The sequence below is a fragment of the Callospermophilus lateralis genome, chromosome 1 (genome assembly GCF_048772815.1).
Source record: "Callospermophilus lateralis isolate mCalLat2 chromosome 1, mCalLat2.hap1, whole genome shotgun sequence".
Taxonomy (NCBI): Eukaryota; Metazoa; Chordata; class Mammalia; order Rodentia; family Sciuridae; genus Callospermophilus; species Callospermophilus lateralis.
The window spans coordinates 126,610,082-126,623,287 of NC_135305.1; the positions used below are offsets into that span (position 1 = coordinate 126,610,082).

Genomic DNA, 13,206 nt, shown 5'->3' on the forward strand with positions numbered 1-13,206 from the left:
CAGCACTCACGGCTTGCATGTTGCAGGTGTGGAAAAAGAAGCTCTCTGCAGCCATGGAGGCGGGTGATGCAGCTGAGGTGAAGCGCTGCAGGAACATGGAGGTCCTGTATGACTCGCTGCAGCTGGCTCACAAGTGCATTCTCAACTCCTTCTACGGTTACGTCATGCGCAAGGGGTATGGGCTGCATCGGGTGCTCAGGGACAAGTACATGGGCAGAGTGTCCTAATGTCCGGAGAGATGGGGGGATAGCTCGTTGATTTCTGGAGACGTGGGCTCAGGGTGGGAGTGGGAGGCCACAGAGAGTTGGGCTGTGCTGGCTGGAGGAGATACAGGCTGCTGGACCCCTGGTCTGAACACTGTGGACTACAAGGGCACCTTATTGATTTCAGCATACTGTGCCACTTGTTGTCATCCCCTGGGAGTATGGAAAGGGCCTGGGTGCTTGCCAAACAGAACCAATGCATTGAAGGGTGAACAAGGCATGGACCAACAATGGCCATGGAGCTGGCTGAGGGGCCAGGATCTTAAAGCCACAGTGGACACTGTTTCCAGGGGGAGTAGGAAGCAGGTTCAGGTGATGGTGGGCAGTGAGGCCTGAGCTATGTTTCTTAGACAGGAATGGTCAGGGCCTCAGGAACAGCAGGCAAGACAGGCCTCTCGATCAGGGGTGTGGTGGATGAGAGGACTGGCAACTGGCAGCTTTGGATAAAGGTGGGAGTCTGGCCCCTGTCATCAATTTTGAGGGAAGGATATATTTACTTGTTGTTGCTTTTGGAGGGAGTGACATGTTTAATGCCACTGGGGCAGAGGGGGTGGAGAGACTGAGACAGGAGGTGGAGGACTGGCCCAAGCAGGCAGTGTGGTGGGCTAGCTTAAGGCTGAGGGCATCTCCCAGGCAAGCAATTGGAGTCCTCTTAGAGGCCAGAGGTGGAGGGGGAGTATAGAGGGCATTAGCTGGGTCTAGGAAGGGACTGCGTCCTGCCAAACTGAGCTGGTGCCAAGGCTGTACACTGCACCCTTCTGGAACTTTGCTGAGCCACACTTTGCTTCCTGAAGTAGGAACAGAAGTGTCCTTGGGGCAGAGCCAAATCCTACCTTGGTTTTGTCCTGTTTCAAGCTTGTGTGGCTGCTGCCATCGTCCCTCCGGAGGTCCTCCCTTCCTTCCCCCAGTCCCTGTGGCGGGACTCCCACAGCCCATCCATTGCAGGCCAACTGTCTTCCCCAGGGCACGCTGGTACTCCATGGAGATGGCTGGCATTGTCTGCTTTACGGGGGCCAACATCATCACCCAGGCCCGAGAACTGATAGAACAGATCGGGTGAGTGGGCTTAGGTCCTCAGCCAGGGCTCACACAGCAGGGTAGGGGCCTTGGGAGGATTGATAACTAAAAGATCTCTCGCTGGGAAGATGGCTGGGTTTGCTGTCATTGTGTTTGCGGGATCTGACACTTGGTTCTCTAGTATATGGGTCCACCATCTCGTATCCGTGAGGCCTTAGTCCTCTCTGTCCCTAAAGGAGGCCCTTGGAACTGGACACAGATGGGATATGGTGCGTCCTGCCCAATAGCTTCCCAGAAAATTTTGTCATCAAGACGACCAATGCAAAGAAACCCAAGGTGACCATCTCCTACCCTGGGGCCATGTTGAACATCATGGTCAAGGTGAGTCTGGGTTGCAACAGAAGGGACATCTCATCCAGCATGGACATGGGCAGCCCTCAGGGAGGGTGATTTCCCTGGTTCTTTGCAAGACCCTCAGCTCACCTGCTCATCCTAATTGATACAAACACACTTTCTCACCTCCTCAAGTCTTTTCTGGCCTTAGGGTCTGTGGTCAGTCTGCAAAAGTCACCAAGTGAGTTCTTTCTCCTGTAGCATAGTATCCACACTGTTTTAGATCTTTTTTTTTTTTTTTTTTTTTTTTTTTTTTTTAATTTAAACTTACAGAAAACTAAAAAAGTAGTACAAAAATTCCATGTACACTCTAACCTGCTTTCCCTGCATTAACATCTACATAAGCCACAGCACAGTCATCAAGATGAAGGAACACCTATTGGTGCACCCTATAACTAAACCAGACTTCACTGGGATCTCCTGCTTCTCTTGCTTCTGCCCTTCCTCTGTCCCGAGCCTATACTGTATCCCCTCCAGCCTGGGGCTATGCCTTGGTTTCCTAGCCAGCCATTTTGTTGCCTAAGCTTGATCCAGGGCTGTCTATTGTTCCTTGTTATGAGGCTGAGATTATTAGGGCTCTCTGGGAGGACCACCATAGAACCAACACCCCACTGTTGAGTCCTGGTTGTGTTGGGTCAACTTTTAGGGACATTGTGTGGGTCACCAGAAATAGGTGCTGTCTGCATCTGCCATACCTCTCTACTCTGAGGTTCCTTCTCTCTGCTGCATGTGCCATTCTTAGTAATGACACCCAAAGAAAGAGGGTCAGTCCCCTTCCTGGGGGAGCACAGAACCTGGGCAAATTTGGAGCCACCACAGTGGTTAAGGAGGGTTATAGAGGAGAGAATTAGAGACTTTGCCAGTACCCTGTTGCTCTGTAAGCTTCAGCATGCTAACCCGGATCTCCCTTGTCTCCATGTGGGTTTCCTATGGTGGGCTTTCCCCATTTCTTCCATTTACATTAATTGAAATTCTATAGGAGCTGTCAGCCTTCTCCCATTTATTCCCTTGTTTATCTGTTGGCTTATTTATTTGCATCAGCAGGTGGTGGGTGTTGTCATGTGAGGTTATGGTGCCATCTGACCCATGCATGTTGGTTATCAGATCCCCCTGTTGGCCTGGGGCTCCCTCACCTCTGCCGTGTGCTCTTGGGCATGCCCTCTTTGTGGTTTTTGGCTGTTGTTTTTGGAGTACTTATTCCTGGTACGAGACCATCCAGCCTTGGCTGTGTTCTCCCTAGAGTCAGGCAGTTCTCCACAGAGCCCCCGCCCACCTGAAACCCCGGCAACCATGGTGTTTTTCCTGGAAGGTCCTATGTGGAAACAACAGCCTGGAACTTGGACTGGGCAGAGTGTACTGGAGAATCAGCAGGCTATTGTGTGTCTCAGGGCACCCTTCCTTTCCGCTGCCAGGTTGTGACCACTGTATGGAACAACCTCAGTTTGCTGACCTGTCCACACCTTAAGGGACAGCAGATGGCTTCCAGGTCTGGGCCTTTGTGAGTGAAGTTATCCCTTCTCACTTGTTTCTCAGGAAGGCTTTACCAACGACCAGTACCAGGAGTTGGCAGAGCCCTCCTCACTCACCTACGTCACCCGCTCAGAGAACAGCATCTTTTTTGAAGTTGACGGGCCCTACCTTGCCATGATCCTTCCAGCCTCCAAAGAAGAGGGGAAGAAACTAAAGAAGAGGTAGGGCCCTCACAGCCACTGTGCTCTGGAGGAGATGCTTTGAGGTGGATTGGGCTCCACGACCCATCTGGAACTCAGGCCCAGAGCAAGGGTGCACAGGCCTGGGTATTGGTAGGGTTTTCTCCCTGGCTTGACTTGAGAGAAGCGGAACCCCAGTGCGGCAATGCTCCTCACACTGCCCTCCTCTGTTTCTGTAGGGTAGGCCCTTGAGTTGTTCTGGAGTTGAGAACCCTTTGTGGGTGGAGTGCCGTTGGCTGCCACTGGCGATGGGGGGCGAGAGCGGGCTGAAGACTGCAGAGGCGAGACAGAAGCAGCCAGTGCCCCGCCGAGGCTTTGCTGTAGGGCCCTTCTTTTTTCAGATATGCTGTATTTAATGAAGATGGTTCCCTGGCTGAGCTGAAGGGCTTCGAGGTCAAACGCCGTGGGGAGTTGCAGCTGATTAAAATCTTCCAGTCCTCTGTGTTCGAGGCCTTCCTCAAGGGCAGCACCCTGGAGGAAGTGTATGGCTCCGTCGCCAAGGTGGCCGACTACTGGCTGGACGTGCTATACAGCAAGGTCAGAGCCACCTCCTTCACCTCCGAGTCAGTGGACCAACCCTCTCCTGCAGGAAAGGGACCTTGTGCCTGGGCTCCTGGAGAGCAGATGGACATGGCTGACCCTTAGCACTGGTGTCCCAGAATTCCCCCTTGGCTTCTCTGTCCAGCGACAACTCTAAAGGAAGCATTTTTAAGTTGACATGATCAAATAGGGGGAAAATTTACCAATGATCACATGGACTTCTCTGATTTTTAAAGTCTCTATAGGCCCTACACAAGCACACGTAAACTCCAGTTTGTTTTGGTTTGGTTTAATTTTGTCTTGTCTTTGTTTCTGTACTGGGGATTGAACCCAGGGGTTTTGTACTGGGGATTGAACTCAGCTTTGCTACTGAGCTACATACACCCCTAGCCCCCTTTTATTGTTTATTTTGAGACAAGGTCCTACTAAATTGCTGAGATTGGTCTCAAACTTGCAAGCCTCCTGCCTCAGCCTTCCAAGTCTCTGAGATTGCATATATGCACCACTACACCTGACCATAACTTTTTTTTTTTTTTTTAAAGAGAGAGAGAGAGAGAGAGAATTTTAATATTTATTTTTTAGTTCTTGGCGGACACAACATCTTTGTTTGTATGTGGTGCTGAGGATCGAACCCAGGCCTCACACATGCCAGGCGAGCGTGCTACCGCTTGAGCCACATCCCCAGCCCAACTTTTTTTTTTTTTTTTTTTTTGTAGTAGTTGGACACAATACCTTTATTTTATTTATTTTTATGTGGTGCTGAGGATTGAACGCAGGACCTCACACGTGCTAGGCGAGTATTCTACCACTGAACTACAACCCTAGCCCCTGACTATAACTTTTATAACTTATTCCCTGCACTGTAATAAAAGAAATACAAAATGAATTACAGTGACAGATATTCCTCAGAACATTGGGCTGCCCCTGTGCTGCTGTGTATTCTGTATGTACAAGCTGCGTGCCACCTGGCAACTCGAATCTGCCCTCCTGAGATGGTCACTGCTGTCTGTCAGCTGCCGTCAGTCAGAGTCTGCTACCACCACTGCTGCTGTGTGCATGTGGCTCTGCCTTTCCTCCTTTGCTCTGTTTTTAACAGTAGTCTTTCTTGGTAAAAGGAATGTTGAAATGTTCTGGAACATTTTTCTGGCTTTTAGGAGCTGAGCAGATCTTACAGATGGCAGTAGGGGAACAAGTGTGCCAAGAAACAGCTGCATCAGCCAGGCATGTTGGCACAGACCTGTAATCCCATCTGCTCGGGAAGATGAGGCAGAAAGATTATAAGTTCAAGGCCAGTCTCAGCAAGTTAGGCCCTGTCTCAAAATACAAAGGGGTGGCTCAGTGCTCAGTGGTGGAGCACTTGCCAGCGCACATGTGGCCCTGGGTTCAATCTCCAGCACCACATATACACACAAATGAAAGCTAGAACTGCACTAGCACCATTGGTGCCTCATCAGGCCAGAAGGCAGAGTCCCCTGCTAGTCCCAGTGGCTCTCCTTCCTCCAGTTCTTCCCTCCTTCAACTCCTTCCTCTGCTCTGCACCTTTAGTGCTGCTCACCAGTACACATTTCTTGTGCAACTGAATAAAATAAAAACTCAAGTCTTGTGCTCTTTTTGTTTAGATATTAAAATGAGCAGTAGGGCTGGGGCTAGAGCTCAGTGGTAGAGTGCTTGCCTAGCATGTGTGAGGCATTGGGTTCAATTCTCAGCACCATGTATAATTTAATAAACAAATGTCCATCAATAACTAAAAAATATTTTTTAAAAAAGATATATTTTTAAATAAATAAATAAATAAAATGAGCAGTAATAGGAAAGCCTTTCAAAAATACAGAGCCTGCCTTTATCTCCTCGGGTGGGGACACTGCTGGTCCAGTGGGATCAAAGTCCTAGTGAGCTCAGGCCTGACCTCGGCCTCTCCACTAGGGCTTCACCCGTTGCCTCTTTTTCTAGGCAGCTAACATGCCCGATTCTGAGCTGTTCGAGTTGATATCTGAGAACCGCTCAATGTCTCGGAAGCTAGAAGATTATGGGGAGCAGAAGTCCACATCTATCAGCACAGCAAAGCGCCTGGCTGAGTTCCTGGGAGACCAGATGGTCAAGGATGCTGGGCTGAGCTGCCGCTACATCATCTCCCGCAAGCCTGAGGGCTCTCCTGTCACTGAGAGGTAGGGGCACCCTCCAGGGAGGGACTGGCTATGCAAAACAGCATGGGTGGTGGAGCTTCCTCAGCAAGAACATGTGCTGGTTGGTGTTGAAAGAAGTAAGCCTTGCTGGGGTCCTGGTGAGACCCTGGGGGTTTGAGCCTGGAGAACCTGAGTTTGGGGAGTCAACTCCTTTCTGTCGAGGGCTTAGAGTCAGGGTGTCTTGGAGGGTCATATGCAATTGTCCTGTCACCAGGCAAGGTCTGGGTCGAGCTCCCTTCCCTGTGTCACCCAGTTCCCTGTGCTGACAAAAAGGTGCCCTCTGGCTTCTAGAACCACTTCAAGGGCAGTTGCAAAAGATGCCAGTCCCACCGGGAAGCTTCAGTGTGCACAGAGGCTGGAACCATGTGGGGATGACCCGAAGGAAACAGGAGGAAGCTGTGACTGCCTGTGGATGACACACAGAATAAAGGGCTTGTCCCTGGTGTGCTCCTGGTTGAATTTCTACCAGGACTTCAAGAGCTGGGATGGCTCCATGGGAAGCCTTGAGAATAGCCAGTGGTGGGGAGTACACGTTAAACCTGTCTTTTAATACAATGGAACATCATCTAGTTATTGAACATTATCAACATACATGAGATGCAATCTGTACAGCATAACATTCTTTAAAATGTAGGTTATAAGCTCTTATAAACACTTCCATGTACATTTAATTACAGTTACAGTGGATCTGGACGAGTCTCATTGTGAGTCTCTTTGTTTTCTTCCTCACTCAGGGCTATCCCACTTGCCATTTTCCAAGCAGAGCCCACAGTGAGGAAGCACTTTCTTCGGAAATGGCTTAAGAGCTCATCCCTTCAAGACTTTGATATTCGGACAGTGAGTACGAGTTTTTTTCTACTCTTAAAAATTTTAGAGGAAAGCTAGTGAGAATAGAGCAAAATATGCCTGCCTTGGATCATATCTCCTGTCTTGTCTGGAGTCTTCATTCCTGACTGCCTTCTTTCTTGTGTGTAAGAGGTGAGGAAATAGAGTATTTTAGGGCACAAATGGAAAAGCAAAATGCTGGGAGGCCCTTCGACTGTTCTTTTGGATAGACTAAAGCTAAGTGTACTGGCTCAGCCTATTGGCTTGTAAGCTCATTCAGCTGTCTACCAAGTTTCCTCCTCTGAAGCAGGCACCTGGAATTCTAGGGGATTAAGTAGGACACAAAACATTTAGCACAGTGCTCTGCGTGGGTTGAGACTGAACACAGAGCTCCCCTGCTGCCATTTCTCTCTGCTGCCTGCTCATGCAGATTCTGGACTGGGACTACTACATCGAGCGCCTGGGGAGTGCCATCCAGAAGATCATCACCATCCCCGCGGCTCTGCAGCAGGTGAGGGCGAGAGCCAGTGGACCCAGCCCGGCGGCTGGGAACCCAAGGAGCTGACACATCGATCCCTGATCGATATCCTTGTGCAGGTGAAGAACCCAGTGCCACGCGTCAGACACCCAGACTGGCTGCATAAGAAGCTGCTGGAGAAGAGTGACATCTACAAGCAGAAGAAGATCAGTGAGCTGTTTGTCCTTGAGGGAAAGAGACAGGTAATAGACTCAGCCAGGAGACACAGGGTGTCAAGGTACTGGAGCTACCATCCATGGTACTCGGTATCATCTTTAAGATGTTTTTTTTTCCCCCTAAAAATGTACATCTTGGTACTTTGTTCTTTAATGCCCTCCGGTGTTAACTAATGTAATTGGAAACAGATTGTGAGTCATCAGGTAAGGGTAAAGAGCTATCTTACGCTTAAACATTGAGGTATATGAATGAAACCTGGGAGCGTGAGCACATCACTGCACCATGTAGCCTCAGTTTTGCTACTATAGACACACATTCTTTCCTGTAGACACACTTGGAAACAGTGGAGATAATACAGTGAAAGAGTTAGCTAAATTCACAACAGTGAAGAAATATTTTCAAGTGCTGAAAAATTAAAGTGAACTATAAACCAGAGCAACACAGTCCCTCACCTGATTTTTTAAAAATCCAGACTCTCGGGTGGACTGGATTTTAAAGACTTCACATGTCTCATTTGTAAGAGCTGTACCTAAGAAATGAGGGTACAGAAGAAGTAAATGCACCAGGTAAATGTTAACCAAAAGAAAAACAACATCACTATATTAATGCAGACAAAATAATGTCTAAGCCCAAGAATATTAGCAGACATAGGAGAGTTATTGAATAATCCTGGAAGTTTTAATTCATTGGGAACATAAAATTCTAATAATGTAGCCTCAAATTCAGTAATGTAAAATTTTACCCGATTATAAGAAAAATTGGCAATTCGGGAAATTTTAACTCTCTCAACTGACACATTAAGCAGACCAGAAATTAGTAAAAACACATAAAGTTGGAATGATATACTTAACTCGATTTAGTAATTAGCTACTTGTAGTAAACAAACAAAATCTTTTTTTTTTTTTAGTTTTATTTATTTTGTTTTATGTGGTGCTGAGAATCAAACCAAGGCCTTGCATGTGCGAAGCAAATACTCTACCTCTGAGCCACAACCCCAGCCAACAAACAAAATCTTACACTCAATAAGTGAGGGCTGGGGGAGCTGGGTTGTGGCTCAGTGGTAGCACACTTGCCTAGCATGTGTGAGGCACTGGGTTCGATTCTCAGCACCACATATAAAACAAATAAATGAATAAAGGTCCATCAATAACTAATAAAAATAAGTAGAGAAGCACATTCTTTGCAAGAACACAAAATAACAACCCTATATATACTACAAAGTAAGTTGTAACAGGTTCCAAATAATTTCAATATAGACCATGTTTGGAAGTTAAGAAACAAGGCTTATAAGTAATTCATGGATCAAAGAAGTCACAAAGGAAATTAGACAATACTCAGAACTGAGTGGAAATACACTATTGAGATTGGTAGTGTGCAGACAGTGTATGCACATTTGCATGTCTACACACATGTGTTAGGAAGAACAGTAGACATAGATTCAGGTTTTATCTGACAGAGTCAGAGCAACAGACACACAAGAAGTAGAAAGAAACCCTATGGCAAGGGCAGGAATGAAGAGACAGCCGGAGCCTCTTCCAAGCACAGACTGGCTCCAGACATGAGCAATTAATGAAAACCAGAGTAATTACCAATAAAGCCTGAAAAAAATGAAAAAATTCCCATTCTGTGCTAAACTGGAAAATAAATGGAATGGACAGCACCATAGAATTGTGAAAACCAGCCCTGGAAGAAATGAGGAAACCTGAACAGAATTTGAACCATTGAAGGAGAACTCAACCACAGGTGAAAAGGAGCCAACACCAAACCCACACAGGTCTTCAGAGGAATTTTACTCAACATTCTGTGCTTAGTGACCATTGGTAGTGCTTATTAGTTGGTGACGGAACCAATAACAATGTGAGATAGGAAGTCTTAGGCCATTTTTAGTTAAAATAAACAACAGATGCAAGAATATTAGCAAAAGTCAATGGGGTAGCACAAGAACAAGAATGATTGACCAAGTAGGATTCACGCCAGGAGGGGCAAGTGTTTTAGTAAGCTGCTAATTGAATTATTCCTGGGAGAGTCCATTTAATTCATCATTAAGAAAGAAAACTCAGAGGATCATCTCAAAGAGATGCAGAAAAAACATTTGATAGACTTTAATGTTGGTTCAGGATAAAGCTTTCAGCAGTTGAAGTCGGATTAGATGAGGTGTTTCTCTCTAATAGAACACATCTTGGCCCCAGCTGCAGACCTCTGCTTTGTGGCAAAACACTGGAAGCTTGAAGGAGGGGATGAGAGCGGTATGTGTTAGCATGCTGCTTTTCAAGACTGTTTGGAGGTCTTTGCTGGCATAATTAGACAAGAAAAATTAAACTTTAGGTATTGAAAGAAAAGCTGGGTATGGTGGCACACACCTCTAATAGCAGCCACTCAGGAGGCTGAGGCAAGAGGATCGCAGGTTTGAGGCCAGCTGAGCAACTTAAGACCCTGTCTCAAAAAGGGCTGGGCATGTAGCTCAGTGGTAGAGAACCCCAGGGTTCAATCCCCAGTGCCAAAAATGCAAAAAGAGGGAAACAAACTCAGTTTGTAGATAATATGATCTTGTAACACAAAATATAAGGAAGCCTAGATGTTATTTTTACATTTAATAGGACAAGAGTAACACATTTGAGCAATACAGATACAATATAATATATAAAAATCTAGTTTTGGGGCTGCGGTTATGGCTCAGCAGTAGAGCACTTGCCTAGCATGTGCAAGGCCCTGGGTTCGATCCTCAGCACCACATAAAAATAAATAAATTAATTAATTAAATCTGCAGCTTTTACACTGGAAACATTAGAAAATACTTTTCAAAAGGTACCATTTATAATAATAGCAAATAAATTCTTGGTAACAAATATATGTAAGGTTTTCATTGAAAAAAATGTGACTTTATTTAAATATGTAAAAAGTCACCTAAGAACCATCTTCTTGTGTGGAAGGACTCAATATTAGAAGCAGTTTGCCCCAAATTAATCCATAAAATTCACTGTGATTCCAGTAAAATCATCTACAGAGTTTTGGGGCTACAACTTAATAGATTAATCCTGAAATCCATGTGAAGAGTAAAGATCAAAATAACTGGGGCTGGATCTTAGTGGTAGAGCACTTGTCTTACACATGTGAGGCACTGGGTGGGATCCTCAACACCACATAAAAATAAATGAATAAATAAAAATCTTGTCCATCTACAACTAAAAAAAAAAAAAAATTTAAGCTTGAATATTCCGCACTTTAAGAAAAAATAAATAACCAGAGTTTTGTTTTTGTTTTTTTTTTTTTTCTGTTTTTTTTTTCCCAATCACTGGGGTCTGAACCTAGGAGTGCTTCTTACTAAGTTGCTGAAGATGGTCTCAAACTTGCAATCCTCCTGCCTTAGCCTCCTAAGCCTCTAGGATTACAGGCATGCACCACTGCACTCAGACAACCAGAGCAATTTTGAAGGATACAGATCTTTTTTTTTTTTTTAATATTTATTTTTCAGTTTTAGGTGGACACAATATCATTATTTTTATGTGGGGCCGAGAAACAAACCCAGGGCCTCAAACACACTAGGCGAGCGCATTACCACTTAAGCCACATCCCCAGCCTGAAGGATACATATCTTTCATTGTGCCTTACTGTATCTGTAAATGTTAGAGAGTAGAGCTAACTAGGAGCCTGAAAGAAGATCCTTATGGGGCTGGAGATATAGCTCAGTTGGTAGAAGATCGCCTTGCATGCACAAGTCCCTGGTTTCAATACCCAGCACCAAAAAAAAAAAAAAAGAAGAAGAAGAAGATCCTTGTGCCAGGGGCCGTTGGCATATCACAGATGTGCCATGACAAGTTCTAGGGAGAGAAGGGACCACTGGTCAGCTAAGGTGCTGGGGAAAATGGCTATTTATATTAAGTTACCATATCTCCAAATATGAAAATAATTCCAAACAGAATGAAGACTTCTTTCTTTTATTGTTTTCTTTTACAGTGCTATGATTGAACCCAGGGCCCCATGCTTCCTAGGTAGGCACCACCAAGCCACATCTCAGCCCCAAGTATAAAGATTTCAATTGAAATCTCTAGGAACAAATACAAGAGAGTGCCTTCCCCATGCTGGGATAGGAAGGGCTTCTTAAAGCACACAAGAAACACAGCATAGGGAAAAACTGATTCATTAATGTAAGTCTAAATACTCTGGTCTAAAAAAGAACAGCAGAATGACTGGGTACTGAACTGGGTAATAAGAATTGGGTGGAGGTGGGATGTGGCTCAGTGAAAGAACACTTGCTCTGCATGTGTGAGGCCCTGGGTTGATTCCCCAGTGCTGAGAAAAAGTGGGAATTATTTTTATGTGGAGCTGAGGATCAAACCCAGTGCCTCACACGTGCCAGGCAAGTGCTGTACCACTGAGCCCCAGCCTCAGCATAGTGCACACTTTTATAGCATACAAATCGCCATAAAATTGAAGAGACAAATCATAATTTGAAGATAGTTGGAATACACCAAAGTTAGGAATGGTTCATAAACACATTTAGTTAAATGTTGCAACACAACATATGTCCCCCAAAACATAGCAGCTTGAATACCACATGGTGCAGGTCACTCTCGAAGGGTCAGGAGTATGCACAGCATGGCTGAGTGTTCAGCTTGGGGTCCACAGCTGGGTTGTTGTTTCACTTGAAGGCCCGACTGGGGAGGAGCTGCCTCCAGGCTCCCTCCTGGGGTAGGGGCTGGACCTGGCTCCTTGCTGGCTGTGTCAGGAGCACTTTAGGGGCACTCTACAGGACAGCTCACAGCATGGCACTGGGCACCTTCAGAGCGAGTCATGGGTAAGAACCAGTCATTGTGGACAAGTGGAAGTCACAGCGTTCTACAGCTGGTTTCAGGGAACCCACCACTATGTTGTAATCTGTTCACTGAAAGCAGTCCATTGCATCACCACACTCAGGGAGGGACTCACGGGTATGAATGCCAGGCGGTGGGCATCACTGAGCCACTGTAAGGCTGCCTGCACAGGTGCCAGAAGTCGCCAGACCCCATAGCATGAGGTGTCCCAATGGCAGCCACCCTGAGTGATGACAGTCATGTGAAGTGTCAGGACCAGCAGATGGGAGCTTGTTGGTATGTGAGGTACAGGCAGCACATGCAGAGGTGGGCACTAGTCACAGCTTGTGGTTCTGAGGAAGTGGGAGCTAGCTCTTCTTCATCTGGAAAGCAACAGAAGGCTGGCTTTCCCTGTGACAGATATCCTGCTGCAGTTAAGATTAGAGGATCTGCGCGTGCACCAGCAGGTGCCCGTCCCAGATACCTGGTCCATGCTACAGTCAGTAGGGGGTATACCACATATTGCTGTTTTCCTGAAGTAAAACAGCTGTGCTGCTTGTTGTTTATGGTCAAGCAGAATACGTAAAAACGTGGGGAATGAGGCTACTCCTGAGAGCAGTGTGGTAGGCGGGAGAAGGGGCACATTAGCTATTGTTTACAATCATTTGTCTTATTTAAAAAGAGCATCCTCTAGCAGTCACTGGTGGTACTTGAATGACGTTGTTTTCTAAACTTTTCTATTTGCCCTCTTTGCTATTAAAGGTTAAATCAGAGCTGGGGTTGTGCTCAGTG

At 46.2% G+C, this 13,206-nt stretch overlaps 1 protein-coding gene across 1 annotated transcript in view; it reads left to right on the forward strand.

The window, feature by feature from the left end:
* The window catches only part of Pole (DNA polymerase epsilon, catalytic subunit), a 46,431-nt gene that overhangs the window by 15,338 nt on the left and 17,887 nt on the right, over window positions 1-13,206 (forward strand). Inside the window, exons 21-29 of the mRNA XM_076866185.2 lie at window positions 27-175; window positions 1,227-1,319; window positions 1,517-1,661; window positions 3,207-3,364; window positions 3,724-3,919; window positions 5,873-6,087; window positions 6,840-6,942; window positions 7,361-7,441; window positions 7,528-7,650. Of these exons, the coding sequence (XP_076722300.2) occupies window positions 27-175; window positions 1,227-1,319; window positions 1,517-1,661; window positions 3,207-3,364; window positions 3,724-3,919; window positions 5,873-6,087; window positions 6,840-6,942; window positions 7,361-7,441; window positions 7,528-7,650 (1,263 nt within the window). The remainder of the gene's footprint in view (window positions 1-26; window positions 176-1,226; window positions 1,320-1,516; window positions 1,662-3,206; window positions 3,365-3,723; window positions 3,920-5,872; window positions 6,088-6,839; window positions 6,943-7,360; window positions 7,442-7,527; window positions 7,651-13,206) is intronic.